Source organism: Anolis sagrei, chromosome 2 (assembly GCF_037176765.1).
Source record: "Anolis sagrei isolate rAnoSag1 chromosome 2, rAnoSag1.mat, whole genome shotgun sequence".
NCBI classification, from domain to species: domain Eukaryota; kingdom Metazoa; phylum Chordata; class Lepidosauria; order Squamata; family Dactyloidae; genus Anolis; species Anolis sagrei.
In genome coordinates this window covers 90,666,583-90,687,923 of record NC_090022.1, presented here as the reverse complement: position 1 = coordinate 90,687,923, position 21,341 = coordinate 90,666,583, and the positions used below count along the sequence as shown (strand labels likewise).

At 38.6% G+C, this 21,341-nt stretch overlaps 1 protein-coding gene and 1 long non-coding RNA gene across 2 annotated transcripts in view; one reads left to right on the top strand and one right to left on the bottom strand.

Annotated features, from left to right (window-relative positions):
* Positions 1 to 4,211: 4,211 nt before the first annotated feature.
* CXCL14 (C-X-C motif chemokine ligand 14) lies at positions 4,212 to 20,562 on the bottom strand. The gene is made up of 4 exons (XM_060765312.2): positions 20,254 to 20,562; positions 19,210 to 19,315; positions 12,116 to 12,226; positions 4,212 to 5,364 (listed from the first exon to the last, which is right to left on the bottom strand). Exons 1-4 carry the CDS (start codon positions 20,315 to 20,317, stop codon positions 5,349 to 5,351), a joined length of 297 nt encoding a protein of 98 aa, XP_060621295.1. The 5' UTR covers positions 20,318 to 20,562; the 3' UTR covers positions 4,212 to 5,348.
* A 148-nt stretch (positions 20,563 to 20,710) lies between these two features.
* LOC132768901 (uncharacterized) overlaps positions 20,711 to 21,341 on the top strand; it is a 67,137-nt gene continuing 66,506 nt past the window's right edge. Inside the window, exon 1 of the long non-coding RNA XR_010909181.1 lies at positions 20,711 to 20,766. This is a non-coding gene — a long non-coding RNA (uncharacterized lncRNA). The remainder of the gene's footprint in view (positions 20,767 to 21,341) is intronic.

Genomic DNA, 21,341 nt, shown 5'->3' with positions numbered 1-21,341 from the left:
TTAAAGTTGACAAAAGGCTAGGAAGTGTTTGTTGTTTTTCTTTTTTAAATCCTGTAGTGTACTTTTAGCGCAGCTGTTACTCTGGCACTCTTATTAAAATGCAACCTGATATAGCATAATTGCAAAATGCATACAGCCAAGATGATATGTAATGATAAAATGGAAGGTGTGGGGGAAGGGGAGAGAGGATAAAATAATGAATGCTAAGAGAATTAATGAAAGGAGGACTGAAAAAAGGAACTATGTTAAAACACCAGCATACATCCAGATTTTGTGGCATGAACAACTCTCCAGTTTTCTTGACCTGTGTATAGGAGGGGACCAGCTTACAAGGTGAGTGACCTCTGGCTTCTTATTGGCCAAAAGGCGTACCCTCTTGATGGTGGGAGGCTGGAAAATAAGCAGTCAATTACTTTCCACTTCTGCTGTGATATAAAATATACCTGGAAACAGGTTAGCTAGGTTAATTTAAGGCCAATTCAAGAGTTTTGACTTTTTTTTATTATTATTGAAGATTCATTTCTATAGTATCTGAACTCTCTTTTGTCTTCTTATTTTCTGAACCTCAGTAGTGGTATTTTAACCTCTTAAAAGAAGCTTTAGTTTGCTTCTCAATTTTTCCTGTGAATTGAGTGAGTGCTGTGTCAGAGCCAACAAGTAAAAGACAGAAAATGGCTAGTTTGAGATAAGAAAGGGTGAGGGGGTAACAGTAGTAATCCAGAGTAACATTGTAAGCAAAAAAGGACTGTGATTTCTTTTGGTTACACTGTTCTTTTTCTGGTTTCCTCTCTTAGTGGAGGTTTTCCATTTGATTTTGAATACTGGAAGATGTGATTGTGCAGACTGGCTTGTTTCCTTCTTGGCTCCTCATTAATTAAGCATGTAATTTGAAAGTGCTTGAATAACGTTTGTGTATTGCCACTAGTCAATTCTGCTTAATAAGGTAGTAGGCACTAGAAAAAGAAGACAGTTTTCCAGATGGATAGACTCAAAGAAGGTAAAGCTGCCTGGAGTCTGCAAGAAAGTTGAAGACAAGGTGACTTGGAGGCCTCACATTCACAGCGTTGGCATATGTAAAAGCTGATTTTAGACTTTATCACATGAGGGAGGCAAACCAGCTTTGCAGCAGAATCATCACTATTGAGGAAAACCCCTCAATAGCTGCCAATCCTGCAACATTCCCATGACCTACCTTGTACAATCTGTGATGGTATGCTGGTATGTATCTTCTATCACATGATTAACATGGAATAATAGCTTCATGCAATAAAGTCCTTGAGTAACAACAACAATACTAGTAAAACAGAAATCCAGATTTTTAAACTCACCATCACCACTAACAACAACACCACCTCCTCCCTTCACACATGGAATAATGTGTGTGCAAATTTGACTATAAAACTATATATGTCTTTCTTTATACCTCTTAGCCTGAATTCATATCCATTGACTCAGTCTAATATTTTCTAGGCATTTTCTTCTACTGCTAAAGAGATTGTTAAATCAAACATGCGCTACTCAGATACTATATTAAATTGCAAAGCACTGTGGAACCAACTGTGGCTGGCCTAATGCTGCTCCAGTGTGCCATTCCTTTTCAGTTCCAGTTTGGTTCACTGACTCAAATTACATTTAAAGCATCTGTTTTGGCATCCCTATATAATGATGTACTTAATTTTGATAGAGCAACCCTTTCATTTACCAATAAAATCTGTTGTTTTTTTCTTAAAGAAATGCAATTTCAAACTTCCAAGTGGACCTAAGGCAGTGGCATGACATTTGGCTAGCCCCAGAGACCACAATCCAGCAACTCCAACTAAATCTTATCATAAGAACTAGAGAGTGTTTATCACTCTATCACTATGAGATTAATGTAATATGTTTAAATATAGACAGCTTTTCCTGTTATTAATGACAGTAGAACTTTTCCAATATGATTTAGAATGTGTTTGAGGTCTGCAAAAGACATAATAGCTCACTCAACATTTGTTCTCAAGTTTTGCTCAACCCAATTATGTTTTTCATCAAGGACATATGAAACCCAGGGCCCCTCCACACAGCCATATAACCCAGAATATCAAGTCAGCTAATTCACAATATCTGTTTTGAACTGGTTTATCTGAATCCACACTGCTATATAATCCAGTTCAATGTGGATTTTATACAGCTGTGTGGAAGAGGTCCAAGTGACCTTCCTGACATTTTCTAGGGACCCTGATTCTTCACCTCATTCCAACAATTATTGATAGGAGGGGAGAGGACTCCAAATGGCGCATGTCTCCATTATGCTCTAGATCGGTGGTTTTCAACCTGTGAGCCCCCAGGTGTTTTGGCCTTCAACTCCCAGAAATCCTAACAGCTGGTAAACTGGCTGGGATTTCTGGGAGCTGTAGATCCAAACAGCTGGGGACCCACAGGTTGAGAACCACTGCTCTAAATTGTATTGCTGCAATGTGCATGGCATTATTTGGGGCTTAATGCTGCTTTCTGGTCAATTTCTCAGGAAGATGAGAGAGTGACGGAACAGAAGAGAATCAGCAGCATGATTGTGGGGCAAAAAAAAAAATCTACCTTAAACTTCACATTTAAAGGACTGTGTGACAAACTCAGCCATAGAGACAGGAGACTGAAATATGCATGTAGATGTGTGTATGTATCCGTGAATGTGTTGGCCTCCCTGGATGAGAATGTTATCCTATAGAAAGCAGAGAGGAGTTTATTAGGAAATATGGAAAGTGGAATTATAGGTATAGTAGATTGAATTTGTGTTAGTCTGTTGGATTCTTTGTCTTTATGGGTGAGAATGGTATCCTAAAGAAAACAAAGAGTTGATTGTTAGGAAATAGAGAAAATGGGATTATCTGAGCATGCAGGAAAGATAATAGGAAATAAGTTCCAAAAATGGATGAGAAAGGGAAGCAAAAGAACCAGGAAGAGAAGGGAAGGAAGCTATAAAAGATGGAGGCTTAATTGGGGTGTATAAATTCCCAAACGCTGGACAAATGTTGGAATGTGGCTTTAGGTAATTAAAACCCAAAATCAAAAAGCTGTAATAAGCTGGAACTTTCTTTTGAAAGAACTTTAGCACCCACCAAACCTAAAAGCAATGTAAAGCCTTTGGCTTCCTTGAGGTATCTTTAGGCAATAATGTTCCGGATTCGCACTCAGGCCTGTGCACTGAGGTAACACTGAAAGGATTTCTTCTTTTAAAATATACACTGCCACCATTAAACCTTTGACTTCTTCAGTAAATTGCTTTTTAAACGTCTTGTACAGAGGTACACGTGAGGTAGATGTTGTGAACAATAAAACAATGATGTTTATTTAAGAGAACTGGAACCAAATTGGCCATAAGCTTAGTTTGTTTGAAAGATTGTCTTAAAAGTATGTGGTTTCTTTGAGCAGTTCAGACTTAGTTACAAATAAAACTCCTTTCTCCCTCCAGAGATCACTGACAGGATTGCTTCTCTGAAAGTAACTTTAAACTCCTCCACACAGACAGTCCTTTACTCTTGGGATCTGTCTCTCCACTCCCCTACTATCTTCCCTAATAGTTTTAATCTTCCCACTACCTATCTCTGCTAGCTAACTGACCACTTTAGGCCTCTCTCACTACTCTCTTCTCTACTCCCAGCTTCTAGCCCCTTTTCCTTTGACACCCAGGTTCAATCCCTCTGACAGGGGTTTAAAACGTCCCCTTAAAGTGGTTTTTTTCCTTTTCTAAGTTAAGCTCCAGCCACTCTCTCTCAGCCAATCTCTAACTCCTCTCATTTCCCTCTAAGTACCTAGGCACACCCCCTTCAGGAAATGAGATTTTAAAATGGATGCCCCTGGCACCCTTTCCAAAATGGCTGCCGAACTTCCTGGGCCTACATTTTTAGGCTTTTCCTTGCCTAACAGGTAGGGAATTCACTACATATTGAAATGCAAAATGACAAGGTTAAATAAATAATAATAGGTGGAATATTTGTGTATGAAAGAAAGGGAGAAAATAAGCCTCCTCCACCTCATTTGTGACCCATCCCATTGCCCCACCAAGCCTTTTGCATGTATTTAGTTAGAGGAGAGATATTACCTTCTCCCTTTGGAGTAGTTTATTACTTATTTCAACAACATGAATACAGGATACTCAGTTGGAGAATTATTGCAAACATAATCCATAAATTGATACTTATAGGGTCCCAGGGTTTTTAATTAAATGAAAACCCAACTTTAGTCCTTTTAAATGTATTTTATTCTTTATTTTTTCCACTTGTCATAGAAAGAAATAAGAAATCTGCATGCAACTTCCTAAATATTTCAAACATTTAAATAGCATATGATAATTTAGCCGTACAATACTTTATGTGGAAAGAGAATATAGGGAAATCTCCTGTAGTATATTTACAATTGCAAAGGTAGTTTTTGTTATTTATATTTTAAAAGGAGGAATGCACTACTTACCGTTGAAAGTATTACATTCAAAGGAAAGAAGAAATGTGAATAAAACAAATATATCCATTTCCCATCAGAGATTTTTCCACCAGTAAAAAGGTACATTTTAATAGGCTCAAACTAAATATCTAAAGAACCATACATGATATTCCCAAAGCTTAAAACATCCCGATACTGAAGGTGCAAACCTTTAATAAGAACCTCACAAGGGGGGCAAGTTTCTTTGTACTAAACTGCTTTAGAAATATTTTTTCCTTACAAGCAAACACACACACACACACACAAAACAAAGAGGAAAAAAGAAAGAAAAAAAAGAGGAAAAATGCTATCATACTGTATATCACACACTGAGCAGGGATTTAAAAGCAAACAGCTTATCTTGTAACTACAGGGAAACCTTATTTTTGAAATTGTGCCATAGTGTGTATCATCCTATATAAAAAACTGTACCTTACATGCCTCTCTTCTATTGCAAAGGACACATTCAGCTACTAGAAATCTTTACAATGGCATAGAAAGTTTCCCAAAGAGGAAGCACTATTTTAGAACAGTTTTTTTTTTACAAATTATAGTTCACTGAATGAGCTTATAAAGCCCAATTTCCAGTCATAGTGATATATGAACAACTAAACAACGATCTTTTAAAAAATGATAACTTTTAAATGAAGGTTATGTCTCATGATATTTCTCACTACAAAGAAGGCATGTATGAAATCTAACATGTAAAAGACACTTATGAAATCTGGCTGGTATTTTTTTTACAGCTATAAAGTGTAAAAAGTGGTCCTTGGTAAAAAGTGCTTTATAACAATATAGGTTTTGAGTCACGTCTTGCGAGAAGTCATCTCCTCCATTTTCTGCCTCTTTCTCATGTTCACCAAATCATCCTGTTTCTTCCAGTAGGCTTTGCTTGCTTATTCTTCATAAACTCTGTGAAAATTAAAAAGGAAACAAATAGGATGAACTTTCCAGACAGGCCGATTAAAATAAATAAATAACCCAAACAGCATCACAAGGACTGGAGAAGTAAATGAGAAAGGATCAATCCAGCAGCCTCTTCTGATCAGCAATTGAACTTTGGATTTTGAATTCTTTTCTTGGGTCAAGACAAGCAAAAGGATGGAATTAGCAGTCTGGTGCCGATATATATAAGAGTCTGGAGAAATTAGTCTCATATGTCAGAAACGGTCCAAATGAAATCTCGCCTGTTCCAGCTTTTCAGCTGCTTAGAAAATGTCTCAGGGCATATTTAGACAACCCTTTAATCTGAGAACATCCACGTTTTAAAAATGCGAATCTTCCCGGATCCTAGTTCACACACTCCCCAGAAAGCTCATGCTTTCTGGGGCAGGTGTTCAGATGTGCTCCCGGAACTTTCCACAAGAACACCTGGGCATTCTAACCCTCTCCCCAAAACCCCCTTTAAAACACAAAATAATTACCCGGCCTCCATTAGAGGGGTTCCAGAGTTCTCCTGGCATGTAGAAATGACATGCTTGGAGAAGGGGGGGGGCAGGAGCGATTTTCCTCCTCCCCTTTCTCCTGGTGTGTCACTCCTACACACCCGGAGAGCACTGGCACCACATTAATGGAGGCTGGATAAGTTATTTTGTTTTTAAAAGGGGGGCTGGGTTTTTGGGGAGGGGATTTGTGTCCTCACAGTTTTCTGGGCTAATTTAGCCCGGTAAACCATGGGACTACAGTGTAGACTGTCCCCTCAAAAATCCAGAACTTTTGAGGGAGCAGTCCAGACAGTGGAAGTAGTGAGTTTATCCCGTGCCTTCCAAGAAGGCATGGAATAATCCCACCAACAATTTAATTTATGACAAACCAGGGTTTTCCTGGTTTGTGGTGAATGAATGTGTGTTTCTCTAGGGCATCATCTGGATGGCCTCCATTTTATTGCAGGATCTCTCACATTAAAGGGCTGTCTGGATGTGCCCTCTGTTTTTCTCTCCTTCTCATATTCTTCCTTGTTGTCATTGGTTTACTGGAATTGGTGCACCCATGATTTCAAACTGAAAAAGTAGTTTGTGCTCAATGAATTTAGGAAAGGAGGGTAGGATCTTCCCTTCTTCATAAACTCAAGCAAAAGAAAACTGTTGCATGCTATCCTAGTTTATGTGTTCTTCCTCTATTAATAACTTTGGACCTCCTGTTGCCTGGCTGTGTCCTTTTGACAACATCCTGATTATAATTCCTGGTTATAATCCCCAGAATCCCTACACTAATACAGCCAGCACTGTGGGTCCATACAGTCATCATTCATATGTCTCTTTAAGACCATATCAAGAGTTGTGCTGGATCAGACCAAATACAAAAGTTCTGGATTTTATTCTCCTTACATTTCTAGTTTACAGTAATCTTCTGAATGCACAAACTGACACATTTTGCCCTCTGAAAAACCCTGAAATTGTTTATTTGATTTCCTAGTTTAATGATTATTCTATGTATATAGAATGATGAGCATGGAAAGTTATGTTTTAAAAAGTAAATTGCTGCCATTGCAGAGTGTGATTTTTTAAAGAAATGATTTGTTGTTATTACTCACTCCAAAACATATTTGCATTAATCTTCTTTTCTCAGTGGATTTTTGATACTTTTTTTTTTAAAAAAAGCAATTTCAGATTATATCGAAAACAATATTACAACAGAAAAGTTTCAGTGACATGTCTCTAAATCTGCTTTTGAGAACTAACTTTGACAATGACTAGAAAAAAACTGCTTGTGATATAATGTTATTTCTAAGTTTTCATTCTATTGAAAGATAGTCCTAAGCAAATATGCATAGAATTGTGGTTTTAATTATGAACTACATGTATTTCATACATGGCTTGCAAAATTCGAGATACTACATTCATGTAAATGAGATCCAGCGCGCTCTAGTGGTTTGAATATTTGACTAAGGACTTTATCACACAAAGCAGGCAAATTGGCACTGCAGCTGGATTGTCATCTTTACTGACAGCCCCTATCACACATCACTGTGTGCATTCTGCCTCTGAGATTCTCACATTGGTAGCTCCCAGTCCTGAAACATTCCCATTGCCTAAGTTGGTGTAATGGGTCCCTTCTGCTTCTATGCTTGCATGCCATCAGTAAAGTGGTATGAGGGAATAGGAATCTCCCCCTCTCCCTTCCTCCTTGTTTTTTCCAAACTGGCTGTCCTTCTTTCATTTATTGTTTGTTTAAATGCTAGATTTCAACAATTGTGATAAGTATGGTGGTGATGATGATGATAATAATAATAGGACTGCATTAGTTCAGGACGATTACAAGGATTTGTGGAAGTATTACTGTTTGACCACAAAATAGCAAATTGGTGCAACTGCAGTAATGAAAAGAGACGTTCTATAAGAGGTGTTCAGTGTATTATGTATCCACTATCAATGAGTTGCCTTTGGGCTGATATGGGTGGGATGCAAATGTTGTAAATAAACAAACAAATAAATGATAATGTGACTGTAATGGAATAATGCATTGGTGTGATTAAGTCCAAGACTGTGGAGACTACAGTTTGCATTCACACCCAGCCATGGAAACTCACAGGGTGATCTTGGCAAAACCCCTCTGAATAAATCTTGCCACAAAAACCATGAAAAATTTAACTTAGGGTCTCCAGAAATGACTTGAAAATGCATAACAAAACCACAGTTTATCTGATAATTAGGTTCAGTATTCTTTCTGGGAAAGGGGATAGCCTTCTATAGCATTTATCTTTAAAAACCTTTAATACCTATTTTAAAAACTTGCCTCTCCTGACAAGATCCCCACTGACCTATATGGTAGCAGGACTGGGTGCCCTGAATTGCCTGTTTAGTGCTTTGTCAGTCCCTTAAGCCTGTGTTACCAGAGACTGGCTTGCATGCGAGCTGGCTCTTTGTTCATCAAAGTTCATCTGCTTCTGCTGTTCCACCCTAGGGCAGGTGTGCGGAAGTTCAATGAGCCTTGATGCTAAAGGCAAAGGGCTATTTACATAAGCCTCTATTCATCCAAGCTGCAGTGAAGCAAGGGTGCTCCTATGAGCAATATTTGGGCTATTTAGTCTGAGAAACATGCATTTACTTTGCTTTTATGCCACAAGTGTCTTCTGTGATCTCTGAGTAAGTCGTGCAATGGATTGAGGTGTGGGGGTGGGGTTAAATATTAACATTGTCTTTGGTTTGTGCACCAGTACACAAGCCCCCAGCCAGAGACACAGAAGATGGTATGTGAAATTACAGTACTGCTCTGGAACGGCTGCACCATAAGGGAAATGCAGGAGTGAAATGTCATGTTCCTGCAAGCAGGAGTTTCCAGTGACTAATAGATTATTTCCTTTGAAAATTCATTCCAGAATATTGTGTTTGCATCATCAAAATGACTGGCCACTACATCAGCAGACTAGTGTCATAGGAACTTATTGGCATGAGCAGCAAGTGAAGTGGGTTTTCTCAGTAGAGCATTAAGCACCACATTTTGAATGTTCTTTATTGGATGTATATAGATAAATCCTTACAGACTAGGTATCCTAATGAACCTAACTTATTTTCCAAGACTGACCCCGAGAGCAGCTCTTGACTACAGCACCTGGATATGTCAGGGACAGATTCAAGCCATAGATTTAAGATAATTATAGGAGGATAAGTTAGAATGGCTGGAGCTTTCAACTGGTATACTGCCCATAAGCAGCTATTGTACCCTGTTCTCCCATATAAAAAACATTTAGGTCATTCTAATTATTTGCAGAGGTTCAGAATTTTTCCAGCTAGCCTAGTCGGTTCTCCAGTGGCCATACTGGCTGAGAACTATACTCCAAATAATAATAATAATAATAATAATAATAATAATAATAATAATAATAATAATAATTGCAAGCTTTAGTTCTTTGTGTTGATCAAAGTAATCATTCTATTTTTATTGATCTCTTCTGGTTCAAATAGTTTGGTTTTCTGAATATCAGCATATTTGACATTGGTCCAAAGGTTATATTTCTCTCTGCTCAGAAAAAATGCTAAAACAGTGACATCCTTTTGCATTCTTAAGAAGTGTGATAATTTTGCATTAATGATTGTGAGAGCCTCTTTATTAATTAGACTGATGATGCTGGGAAGCATTTCAAATGAAGACAGGTCTAGTTTAATAACTATTGTTTTTACTCATATGAATGAAAATTTCCACTATTCAAGAGTAAGGCAGGGCTGACATGGCAAAATAATTTCAGCTTTTTCAGTCCCTTAGCTGCCTAGACCACTTAGCTCCTTTAGTGAATCCACATGACATTTGGCTGGATTCACAATGAAACTGTTGCATTCAACTGCTAATTTGCATGAGTGGAACACAGGATTTACCCTGGATCTTCCTGAAAGCTCCAGGGTGATCCCAGTTTCAGAAATGTGGACAGGTGGATCATTCTGAATCCAATTTGACTCACTGTTCACATTGTCAATTGACCAACTGCTACATCACTGCCAGCAACAAACTCTCTCCCAGTGACTTGCTGGTAGATTTCTTTCGATGTCATATTGGGCACCAAGCCATGTGGCCATAAATGTGACATTGCCAGCAAATCCCTGGGAGAGAGCTGCTTGCTGTTAGCAATGTGGCAGCCCTGATGTACCCTCGGGCTGCTCAGATGGGTGGACAGCCAAAAGGGAAATTCCTGGGGCTGCATTGGAGAAGCTCCAGACCCCTTTGAACCAGATTTTCTAGTAAATGGGGAAAGGGCAATGCTTTCATGTCTGTCTGGATAGCAATCCAGCTATATACAGACTGCTGCACAGTCCAGGACACTCTGGAGTTTCCTCCAAGCTTTGGAGTGTCTCCCAACTTTGCCAAAATCTGGTACAGAATTCTGGTCACTGGATTTCATTGTTACCACTCAACATTTAAAAATAAAAGATGATGTCATGTTTAAACACTCCTATGAACATAAAATGAGAAAATAAAAATGTGCCTTCAGATACTGGGATAAACAACAGGGCTGGTTGTATAAGGGTTCTTTAGACATAGGTAATAATATGTGAGCAGCTTTAGATCAGCTAATGGAACTTCTGTTATGTGCGGATTTTGTTTTCAGCTAGCCACAATCATCCATCAGAGACAGAGTAACATTATAGATCTGGAAAGCCAGAAAAATTAAAAATAAAGAGTTAAGCTAAAGGCCCCAGCTATCATCACTGACAACACAGCTGGTGATATGATACATGGTATCTGGACATTGTCTGGGCAGGCTTAAATCTGAAGAGCCTAAGGGTTTTGTTATCCTAAGGCAAATCTTTAGCATTAATTAATCTGTTAATCTGAATCTTCTGTTTTTTTCTTTGTTATAAATAGTTGCCTTTCAAAAATAAGCAAGGAAAAATGAAGTTACATAACAGTTGACATTTAGCAGTACGAATCATTCTCTTCAACTTCTAAAGGGCTGCCACAAGGAAATTGTGTGTGTGTGTGTGTGTGTGAGAGAGAGAGAGAGAGAGAGAGAGAGATGAATGTCAACATGACAAAAAGAGTGAAAAACAAGGCTCACTAGGAAGTAAATCTCATTGAATTTTAGAGAATGTATCTCTGAGTAAACGTTTAAAATTCAGGAACAAGCTCAATTGCTGTCCAAGAATTTAAGTTGGTGCCTTCTAAGGTAACAGACAATGCCACCTGCATTGTCTTTCATATGGTTCTTGAAACTTATTTTATTCATTTTATATCCCTCCCTTCTGACATGCAAGGAGCTCAAAACATCATTATTACTGTGTGTCTTCAGATCTTTCCAATTTATAGTAACCCTATCATAAGTTTTTCTTGGTAAGATTTGTTCCCAGGGAGTTTGCCTTTTTCTTCCTTTGATGCCAAAGGAGAATGACTTGTCCAAGTTAACCCAGCAGGTTTCCATGGCCAAGTGAGGATTCAAATCCTGGTCTCCTGAGCCATATTCCAATGCTCAACCCACACTTCCTCTCTTAGAACATCATATGTAAGACTTAATCCCATTTTGTTTTCCCCAACCCATGAGCTTGAGTATGCAGAAAGAGTATGGTTCAAGATTATCAAGCAAATTTCAGGTTGAAAGCAGAATTTGTAAGAGCTACTAACAGTGGGTATCCTGGCTGGGTTGTTCAGTGCAACATTCAAATGCAGGCTGCTGTCTTCATTCAAGCAGTGTATATCAGCAGCTGTACATTCACAGTGCAAGTCAAGGGAACGACCTCAGGATATTCACACACAGGGAAGGTCATAAGGATCTTCACACATGGAATACAAGAATTTGGGAGGAATGGCAAAAATAATTTCATTACAGGAATTTATTTTCTCTAACCCCATTTCATCAAATTCGTCTTAAACTTGTTGTTGGATTTTATTGTTTAGTATTAAAAACCTTGAACTGAATTGAATGTAGGAGTATCTTTGATCCGTTGATTCCAAAACATACTCAAAGTTTTAAACAGAACCTCCTTTGGCAGAAATACATTGGGCCATAGTCACTTGAAATGTTATGTTTCTTTTTCTTCCTTTTTAAAAACCTGATTTTTGACTTGGTAGCACAGCATTATTTCTTTCAAGGTAGATTGAAATCACAGAATAAAAGTGAGGAACACCAACATGTTTGTCACTGTAATTTCAGGTCAAGCATTCAAGATGCATCATCATTGTCTAAAAGCACACATTTGATTGCAATTATCCCTTGCGGGGTCTGATTAATACGCACCTCTCTTTCTCTTTCCATATTGTGTACCACTTAAGTAATCTTTTTGTACTTGGGAGTTTAGGATGCAAGCAGTACTGATGTCCACCTCGGAACCTTGATTTCATTGTGACTCTGAAATGAAAGACAAGTGGTCAGTTTAGACTAGCTGTTCTAATTTTGACAAACTTTTAAACACCATAATAGCTTGGTCTTTGCAGATGTTTGGTATCAATGATCTCAGATATACTTCCTTCTCCTTGTGTTATAGTGTTGTGGTTTTGACCACTCATAAACTGGTTGTCTGAGCTGTGTGTGATGTCATGAAATTTTTATGAAGAGTACAGTGTTTGAGAAGTTGCAGTCATGTTTGGAGTCCCAAAAATGTTTAACAAATTGTTTTTTAGTGTTATTAGCTCGGACATCATCAAAGAGATGTAGGTGGGACCATAGATGGGAGGCTTCACAGGAGGGACGAAAGTCCTCTTTGTTTGGAAAGGTTACTTGCCATGCTGGGTTCAGTACACATGGACTGCCACAACTGCAAATGTCCCATAGACCTGCCTTCAGAACCAGTAACCATACTGAATGATGAAGGTGTGGTATGCTGAGAGCAGAACGACATTTCAGCCCCCTCTCAACAGACATTTTTGGTGAAAATAATCAGAAGCAGGGCCACTTCATCTGTTATGTAGGATCTCACCAGTGTGCTATTTTATGCTTTTAGTGCATTCTTGATGGATTCAGGTAGCTGTGTGTAAAAAGGTCAGAAACTGTCAGGGCTAGAAATCGGAAGACTCTCATCTGGATCCTGAAGTTCTATGTAAACAGGCTATTAAAGATGCTGGTCAAAGATTTTTGGTCTTGTCATGTTCTTACAGGCTCTTGAGCCACTCTGTCCCAACAGAAAGCCCTTTAGCTTCACTTGACTTATTAAAATGATGTGCGTTTCCATGTCATACTTGGCCTTTGCCAAGTTGGAAAACCATCAGTCTTGATTGAATCTGTGCCAGGAATCAATGGTTTGTCCTGTAAGGACTTGTTCTCCTTCCAGCTTTCCTGTCTGCCTGTCCTGCTCATTCTCACACCAAGCCTTTCCTTAAGCTTTAGCTTTCTTTCCTTTCTGTGGTACGGCATCCTCACAGTGCCTTACATTGAACAGATATATAATTATACTAGATCACTTTTTTCAAAATTTATTAGTAACAGGTTTTCTACACCATATATCTATATTCCAGCTGCACTCCTTAAAATTCCTTACCTGGGATGGAATGTAGAACATCTTAATGGCAGAGCAATTCACATTACCTGCAAGCAATGGCCGCTTCATGACAGAACACATGGTTTAAAATAGGTGTACTCTGAGGCAACTTTATAAAATTCCCTCCATTCTATAGTTATACCGATTTAAATTATTTTTAGGCTAGTTGTGTGTGTTTTTAACCATCAAACGTTAAATCTACCATATGTTACCAAATGTGATTCTTTTTTGAATAAAAGCTCCAGCCTAAATGAAAACCATATTGCTATCTGAGGGCCCTTCCACACAGTCCTATATCCTGGAATATCAAGGCAGAAAATCCCACAATATCTGCTTTGAACTCAGATAATGTGGGATTCTTTGGCTTCATATTCTGGGATATAGGACTGTGTGGAAGGGCCCTCAGACTTGGAATTTATTCACAAAATTTGAAGGCAAGAGAGTGGAAATACATCTTTCAGCAAAGTGATCACTTGCATGAATTCATACAGGATTTCAGAAATAAGGATAACAAGGATAACTTATCAAGGCAGAAAATCCCACATTATCTGAGTGGGGACTCAGATAACCCAGTTCAAAGCAGATATTGTGGGATTTTTCTGCCTTGATATTCTGGGATATAGGGCTGTGCGGAAGAGTCCTCAGAAGGTATCGAGATGGTCACACTTTAGGCCTAACTTTATTTTTAAAATTAGACTTAAATGCAATCTCATAAAGCATTCACAGAGTAACTATATGTGTATTTATATGCAAGAACACCCACTGAGTTAGGCTACATCTACACTAACATGGAATGTAGGTTCAAACTGCATTCGATGGCAGTGCAGATGGGGCTGTAGTCTCACCTTAGGGCTGCAGTCCTGTATATAATTACCTGGAAGTAAATCCTGCTGAACAAAGTGAAGCTTACTTCTGAGTAGGAATGCTGAGATTACACCATGACAGAAAGACTGAACAAAATAAAGAATAAAATAAAGAGGAGGAGGGAGAGGGAGGGAGGATGGGACACTAAAAGATAACCACTTTTTTGGATTGCCATAGCTACTGGAAAGTGGGGAATGAAAGCTGGAAAAGGAGAGATGTGTGCCCCACACTGAAGGAGGCTTAATCATGTGTGTTTCCGTGATGCTTTTTCACTGAGAGTGGAAAATTTCCTAATGAGTATTTCATTTACATTTGCACCTCATGGCTTCTGCGTTTCCTTCGACTGCCAAATCTGGCTGAGCTACTAAAGGTCTGGAGCACACGTCTCTCCCATACTCATCCTGGAAAAGCTTGTGATTGTTTTCTTGACGGCCTTTCAGGATCCAGCTTCTGCTGGCACCTTATTTGTGAGAGCATAGGGCTGTTTGGTTTTCCCATCAGGCAGGCAAACTTCGAGGCCCAGACTTCGGTCCTTGGCAGCCCATGCTTGGGCAGGAAAGCTTTACACTGCTTTTGTTATGCTGATGCACATTTCTGAACTCTTTGTCAATTGATGGGTTACTGATGTAATGGAGACATAACTGTGTATGCAAGCAGACTTGGAAATTGCTACCTCTGTACCTTATGGGGTCTTGGTAATTTGTAAGGACCTGTCAGGAAAGGAGGTCACTGGCACACTGGTGAGCGAGGAGGGCGGTTGGAACATCCATTTCCTGATACTCCCATAGAAGCTTTGGCTCATATTTTTGTGTTAAGGAGAGGAGGGAACAAGAAGGGAATGGTTGCCCACTTCCTTGGCCATGGAATGAGTGTTGGGAGCTCGTACAAAGCAGCCGGAAAGCTCTCTGTAAACATCTCTTCCCAACCCAATGGCACCTCCAACTTTTATTACAAAATATAAAGGAGCTGCCTGAGGTGCTAAAATATTTTGGGGACTAGAATATAACCCTTGAAAAAACTCCTTCAAAATTGAGACTAAACACCAGAAAGAATTCATGGATTTCCTACACTACTGTCCTGAAAGCCGACAATTCCTATTGCTCTACTCCACTCCTCAAAGATGATGCAAATATTTTTTTCTGGCTTCAGATCCCACACTCAGTTCTTAAGAAGCCCATTTTTACAATGCCATTGAAGCATTACTTTCAACTACTAAGCTCCTCTCTTTCTGTCAGTGTCTGAAGAGAATTCTTTCTCCAAATGGAAGCTTAGTATATCATGAAGTCAAAGAAGTTCTGAAATTCTACTTGTTCATGAACTTTCAATTTATCATCATTGCTGTGCTGTTACTTTGGGTACCATGTTATTAATATATATATATAGTTATATTTTCATGATAAAGTGTTTGATGTGATGCAAACCATAAAATACTTAATTATGTGACATATCATATCCACAGATAAAATGTACTCTGAATACCAGATCTTGGGGACTCATCACAAAGTTGTAATAAAATTTTGGGTTTATGCAGATTTGCATTCAGTCTGGATTTTTGTTGAGTATTATTTAGTGGTGGTTGTTTAGAAAACATTTCCTGACCAGTGATCCTCTTGCTTCACTGAACACTGCTGAGGCTGCTATCATTATGCTTTTCAGTTATGTTATTGTTAGACCAGGTGAATGTTAGCTTTATGACTGCCCACTGATGTGCTTGACTGCTCTTAGTGTTATATCAGGGAGTATTTTTGTCCAGAGAATATACTTTCATGCTTTTTAAAACTGACCCAATCTGAATTCAACTTCCAGCTCTTACAGAACCCTAAACATGTAATTTTAGGACAAACTTATAACTATAATTAGGAGTCAGTGTGGTTTAGTAATTTCAATGTTGGATTAGATTGCTGGGAAACTAGGATTTGAATCTTTACTTGGCCATGGAAATCTACTGGGTGACCTTTGGCAAGTCACACTTTAGCCTCCCAGCTTCATAGGAAGGCAACAGCAAACCTCCTTAGAATAAATCTTGCCAAGAAAAACCTACAATGGGATCATCATAAGCTAAAATCAATTAGAAGATAGATAACCATTGATATAAATAAGAGATCCCCCAACTGCAAGTCACAGGCTGAATGTGGCTCTCCAAGGTCGTTTACCCGGCCCCTATCCTATACTTTACTTAATTTTGCCCTAAGTCTGAAACGAATTGAAGGCACACAACAACAAGAATTCTAATTAATATGACTCTGTCATCAGCCAAAATCAGACACACACTTCCCATTGAAATACTGATAAATTCATGTTGGTTAACATTGTTCTTCATGGTAGTCCAACTGCAGATAACCAATGGAAACATGACAGAAAATGTCTAGTAAGGAGCATTTGTTTTTTTTAAACAGCACTTCTTGGAAGATTTATAGAGTTACTCGCAGATGTGATTTTTTTTGTTCTGCTACTCCCTGCATGTGGAAGGGTACAAAAAGGGACCGATGATCTGCCCAGGAACTGAGGTAATTGCATACACTCCAGCAGCCCTAGACTTAGAAACTATCTATCTTTTACACAGTAAGATAAATAATGATGGCAATGAGGAATTGGACAATTTTAAGTGAAAAATACAGTATTGAACAGTTACGATCTTCTTAATCCCAACATTGATCTTCTACTTCAGATGGCAAACTCAATAGTGATACACATTTGTCTTCTTGAAAAATCTGATGAGTTATACCTGCTAGGTTCAGCTAGCTCCAAAAGAAAATGGTTGGACTTCTCATAGGAAAATTCAGGCTTTCTTGAAGTCCAGGTTAGAACTGCCTGGACTTCAAAAAACGTACTCCTCTACTCATATACAATTCTGTATTAGAATAATGATCACTGTGATCAACTGATTCTACTTTCATTATGGTAGGAGAACCATTGTGAATTAAGAGAATATCTTGAAATGTTTATTCTAAGTCCTCCCATGTATAAAAGTGTTTGCTTTTGACAGAAACTTCAGTGCCAACAAGAAAACTGAGGCAAACAGAGTCAATCTGGAATATCAGCATGCAAAGGGTTTTATGGCATCCTAAAGACAAACTGAGAGAACATAGTAGGTAGCATAACTTTTCACAGACTTTAGAGTGTATTTATACTTAGGAATGAATGCAGTTTGACACCACTTTAACTGACATGGCTCAATGCAACGGAACCATGGAATTTGAAGTTTTACAAGGTCTTAACCCTTCTCTACCAAAGCGTGCTGGTGCCTCACATACAACAAATGTCAGGATTCTATAGTATTTAGCCTCAATTAAATTGGCGGCATTAATTCTATTGATTCTAAAATTCTAATTAATAATTCTATTAATTCTAAAACTGCAGTTAATTCTATAGTTCAGATGCACCTTGAGTCTACTTTTTCAGATCTCTCAGTGAATTTCTAAGATGCTACAAGATCGTTTGTAGATCTGGTCCAGTGTCTGACAGGTTTCTCTCATATTCATGGAGAACTGATCATTTCAGTGGTTGTTAACAGTGGGGAGACATAAAACCACAGGCACTTGCTGTGTTGTAGAGACAGACCTTTACAAAATTCAGTAGAGAAAAACATGCTATCCAATAGTTATATTTTTTTAATTTTATACCAAGCATGCATCAGCTATTCCTGCCTGAATTCCTAGCAGACAAACAAATGGTTCCCCAAACAATTTCCCATAGTAATGACTGGAACCAAGCTAGAACACAGTCTCTATTGGATGGATATCTTTGATGTGTCTGCACTGTGTATAACCTGAGTGATTGTGGGACCTATAGTTGTCATGTTTTTTTTCCCATTCAGTTGTTTTGTTCTCAACCAGAGCTTGCCTGTAGTTACGTAGTTGCAGAAGATGCCCAAGACACAAGAAGCCTCTGGTTATTGAGGATAATGTTCTTCAGCCAGTCATCAACTTCATAGACCTTTGCCATGCAGGGGCAAGATGGTGAAATGTAGCATGGAGCCATTCCTCATTTGCTCCACTCGATTTAGAGTTTGGAAGGGAATAGTCTCATTCCAGGCAGCATTGCTATTGCTGAGAGTGACTAAGCAGGGTGGCTGTGTTTCTAGGATCAGCTTGCAGAAACAAGACCCAGCTATGACAGTGAACCACAGCATTCACTCTCTTTCTACGCAGAGAACAAGTTGGTTACACTTGTTATGTAACTAGTTCTGAAGCCAGCATCCTCTGGAGCAGGAATCCTAATTGTTTTAATTTAACATTCTTTGCTTGGCACATTTTTAACAAGTGACATGGTAATGTGTGTATGTGTGTGGGGGAGTTTTAATTGTTTTTAAAATTTGGCATGCTGCATGGTGAATTTGAATGATCTCATTCAAAGTGGTACATGTTAAAACACGTCCCCAGAGAGGCAGAGGTAATACTGAAGTTCAGAGTAAGTACTTTGATTTATTAAAGCTCAATCAAGAAAAGTTTCTTAGATACAGCCCAATATTTCTGTAGAAAAAAGTCCCACTGAGCTTAATGGGATTTATTCTTACAGAGCCAGGCTCAGGGTTGCAACACAGAAATTGCCTTAATAACATCCTGCACATAATTAAATTGCCTTAATATCATTAAATAAAATGGGATTAAAGAGTTGTGCTGTGCTGTAGCTTTCTATAATAGGTTATTTGGTTACTTTGCTGCCGTGTAAAAAAAATCAGCTTATGGAATTGTGCCCAACATACAGATATTGACTGATGGTTGTATGTGCATTCTAATGTTATGCATATGTGCAGGAATTAATTCACAATTTCCCCATTAAGCCAATTCAAAGTGCATTACATTTACATGAGAGTAAATAGAACATATTTCTGAACAAGCAAGCATAGCATTGCATTATTATTTTTATAAAACAGGACATTTTCAGAATAATTACTGAATGCGTTAGCAAACTGTAAAAAATTTTTTTTCAAAAAATGCACAGGAAAAAGCCTGAATCCAAATACAATACCCATATAAAAAGTTGGACTTACATGATCATTCTTTCCTTGCAATATGGATACTTTGGCCTCTCTTCAAGTTTCTGTATATCAGAGAATCTGATCTTGGGGCCCTTTCGTAAGCATTTGCATTTTGATCCTACAAGAAAAAGTTTTTACGTATTTATATATGGAAAACATTGCATTACACAAACTCTTAATGTAGCTCCCACCTCAACTCTTTTAAATATATTTATGAACTATGGTATTTTTAACATGTGTAGAAAAAGTTGTTCTATCTAAGCAAGATGTTACTGCCTCAACCTTACAGACACCTTAAATCCAACTGAAGTCCGTGGAGTATGCACCTTTTTCATGTGTGTCTGCTCAGACGTAAGACCCACTGGATTTATTAAGACCAACATTGAATTAATTATGCCCAGAGTTGCAGCTTTTGCACTTGAAGTCATGTGGCAATCCTTCCTATTAAAACTACACCTGCTGTGATCAAACTTAAATTACTAGTGTAAATTAAGAAAAATAAAACCATGTTAAAGCCATATATAATTAGATTAATTAAAGATGCTTTTAGTTGTTTTTTTCACTTCTTTACTTTTGTCACTTTTTAAAAGAAGCATAAAGAGTTCCTTGGCCTTATTCCAATTACGAGTGGTAACAAACAAAAGCCTCCCGAACCTTTATCAAAAACTTAACCTGTGATAAACTCAAAACCCCCGCTGAAATCATGGAACTGAAACTTGGGAGGGCTGCTGAATCTAGTTGCTGTAGGACTAGTTTAAATCCATTCACTTTGGAAATTCTGAATTTCTGTGTTAGGATTAATAGTTATCCAAAGTAGTTCAGACGAAATGCAGGGAACTCTATCTCACAATGCTCCCTTAAACTCCGAAATTAAAATACTAAGTGGGATGGGAGAAAGGAGTTGGCCCTTTTCCCCTTGCACTTTTCATTTTATAAGTCTGTTTAAAATGCTTAGAGGGACAGAAATACATTTCAATCAACTACTTGAATAAGCAATAAAGATGAAAAGAGACAGAGAAGAATAAAATCGGTGTCCGCCAGGAACCTGTAACTCACCTTCTACGCTGTTAAAGCAGATTACAATGAACAGCAAGAGGAAAACTATTGTCAAGAGCTTCATGATGCGAGGATCTCAGGGAACCTATAGGTATGTTCACTCAGCTCTCCCTTGAATGAGATGCTTTCTCTTCTTTCTCTTTTTCAAAAAGTCTGAGGCAGTGGTCAGAGTGAGGCTTGGTGTTGCCAGCCAGGCTATGAATGTGGAAGTCACTGCCTCTAATCTGCTCTCCCAGTTGCTGTGCTCTGGCAGCCTGTCAGTTTCAGCTGCTCTTTGCCTGAGCACGGACGCTTTCCTCCTCTTTTAAAACAGCTCCTTCTGCCCTTTCCTAAAGCTCATTAATATGCAGAGAGACTCAATTACTTTCAGCAATTTTGCAATCCCCCCAAAAGGGGAGGGACTTACAGGGAGCGGAAAATAGCCGATTCTGCTGAAGACTGCTGAGCATTTTGAGGAATAATGACACACATTATAGAGGAGGAGAGGGTGAGGCAGAGTGAGTGGATGAGTGGGTAAGAGTTATCTCTAGCCTGCCCATCTCCCTATCTCCTGCTATGACTGCATCTTTGAAAAAGCAGGGTCAAGATTTCACAAGGTGTTGTTAAGAACAATATGCTTGTTTATGTGTGTGTGTGGGTGCCTTCAAGTTGCTTGTTGACTTATGGTGAGCCCACAAATTTCATTGGGTTTTCCTTGGCAAGGAATACTCAGAGGTGGTTTTGTTAGACCTTTCTATGAAATATAGTCTACAGCACTTGGTATATGTTTGCCATCTCTCATCCAAGAACCAACTAGTGCTGCCCCTGTTTAGCTTCTAAAATCTGACAGTACCTAGTTCCTGTAGGGGTGAGCATACATAATGTTTGTGTTTAGACAAACTCCACTTGCTTAAGGTCCAAAAACAACAAAGGTCCTCTGAGAACTTTCAGGTAGAGTCACTAGCACATTTCATTATGTTTTGGTCACCCAGGATGCTGGACCATTCTTCAATATACCGTGGGCCTTTGGTATCTGCTGGGGGTTAGTTCCAGGACTCACAGTTGATACCATAATCTGTGGATGTTGAAGACCTATGGAATACAATGAT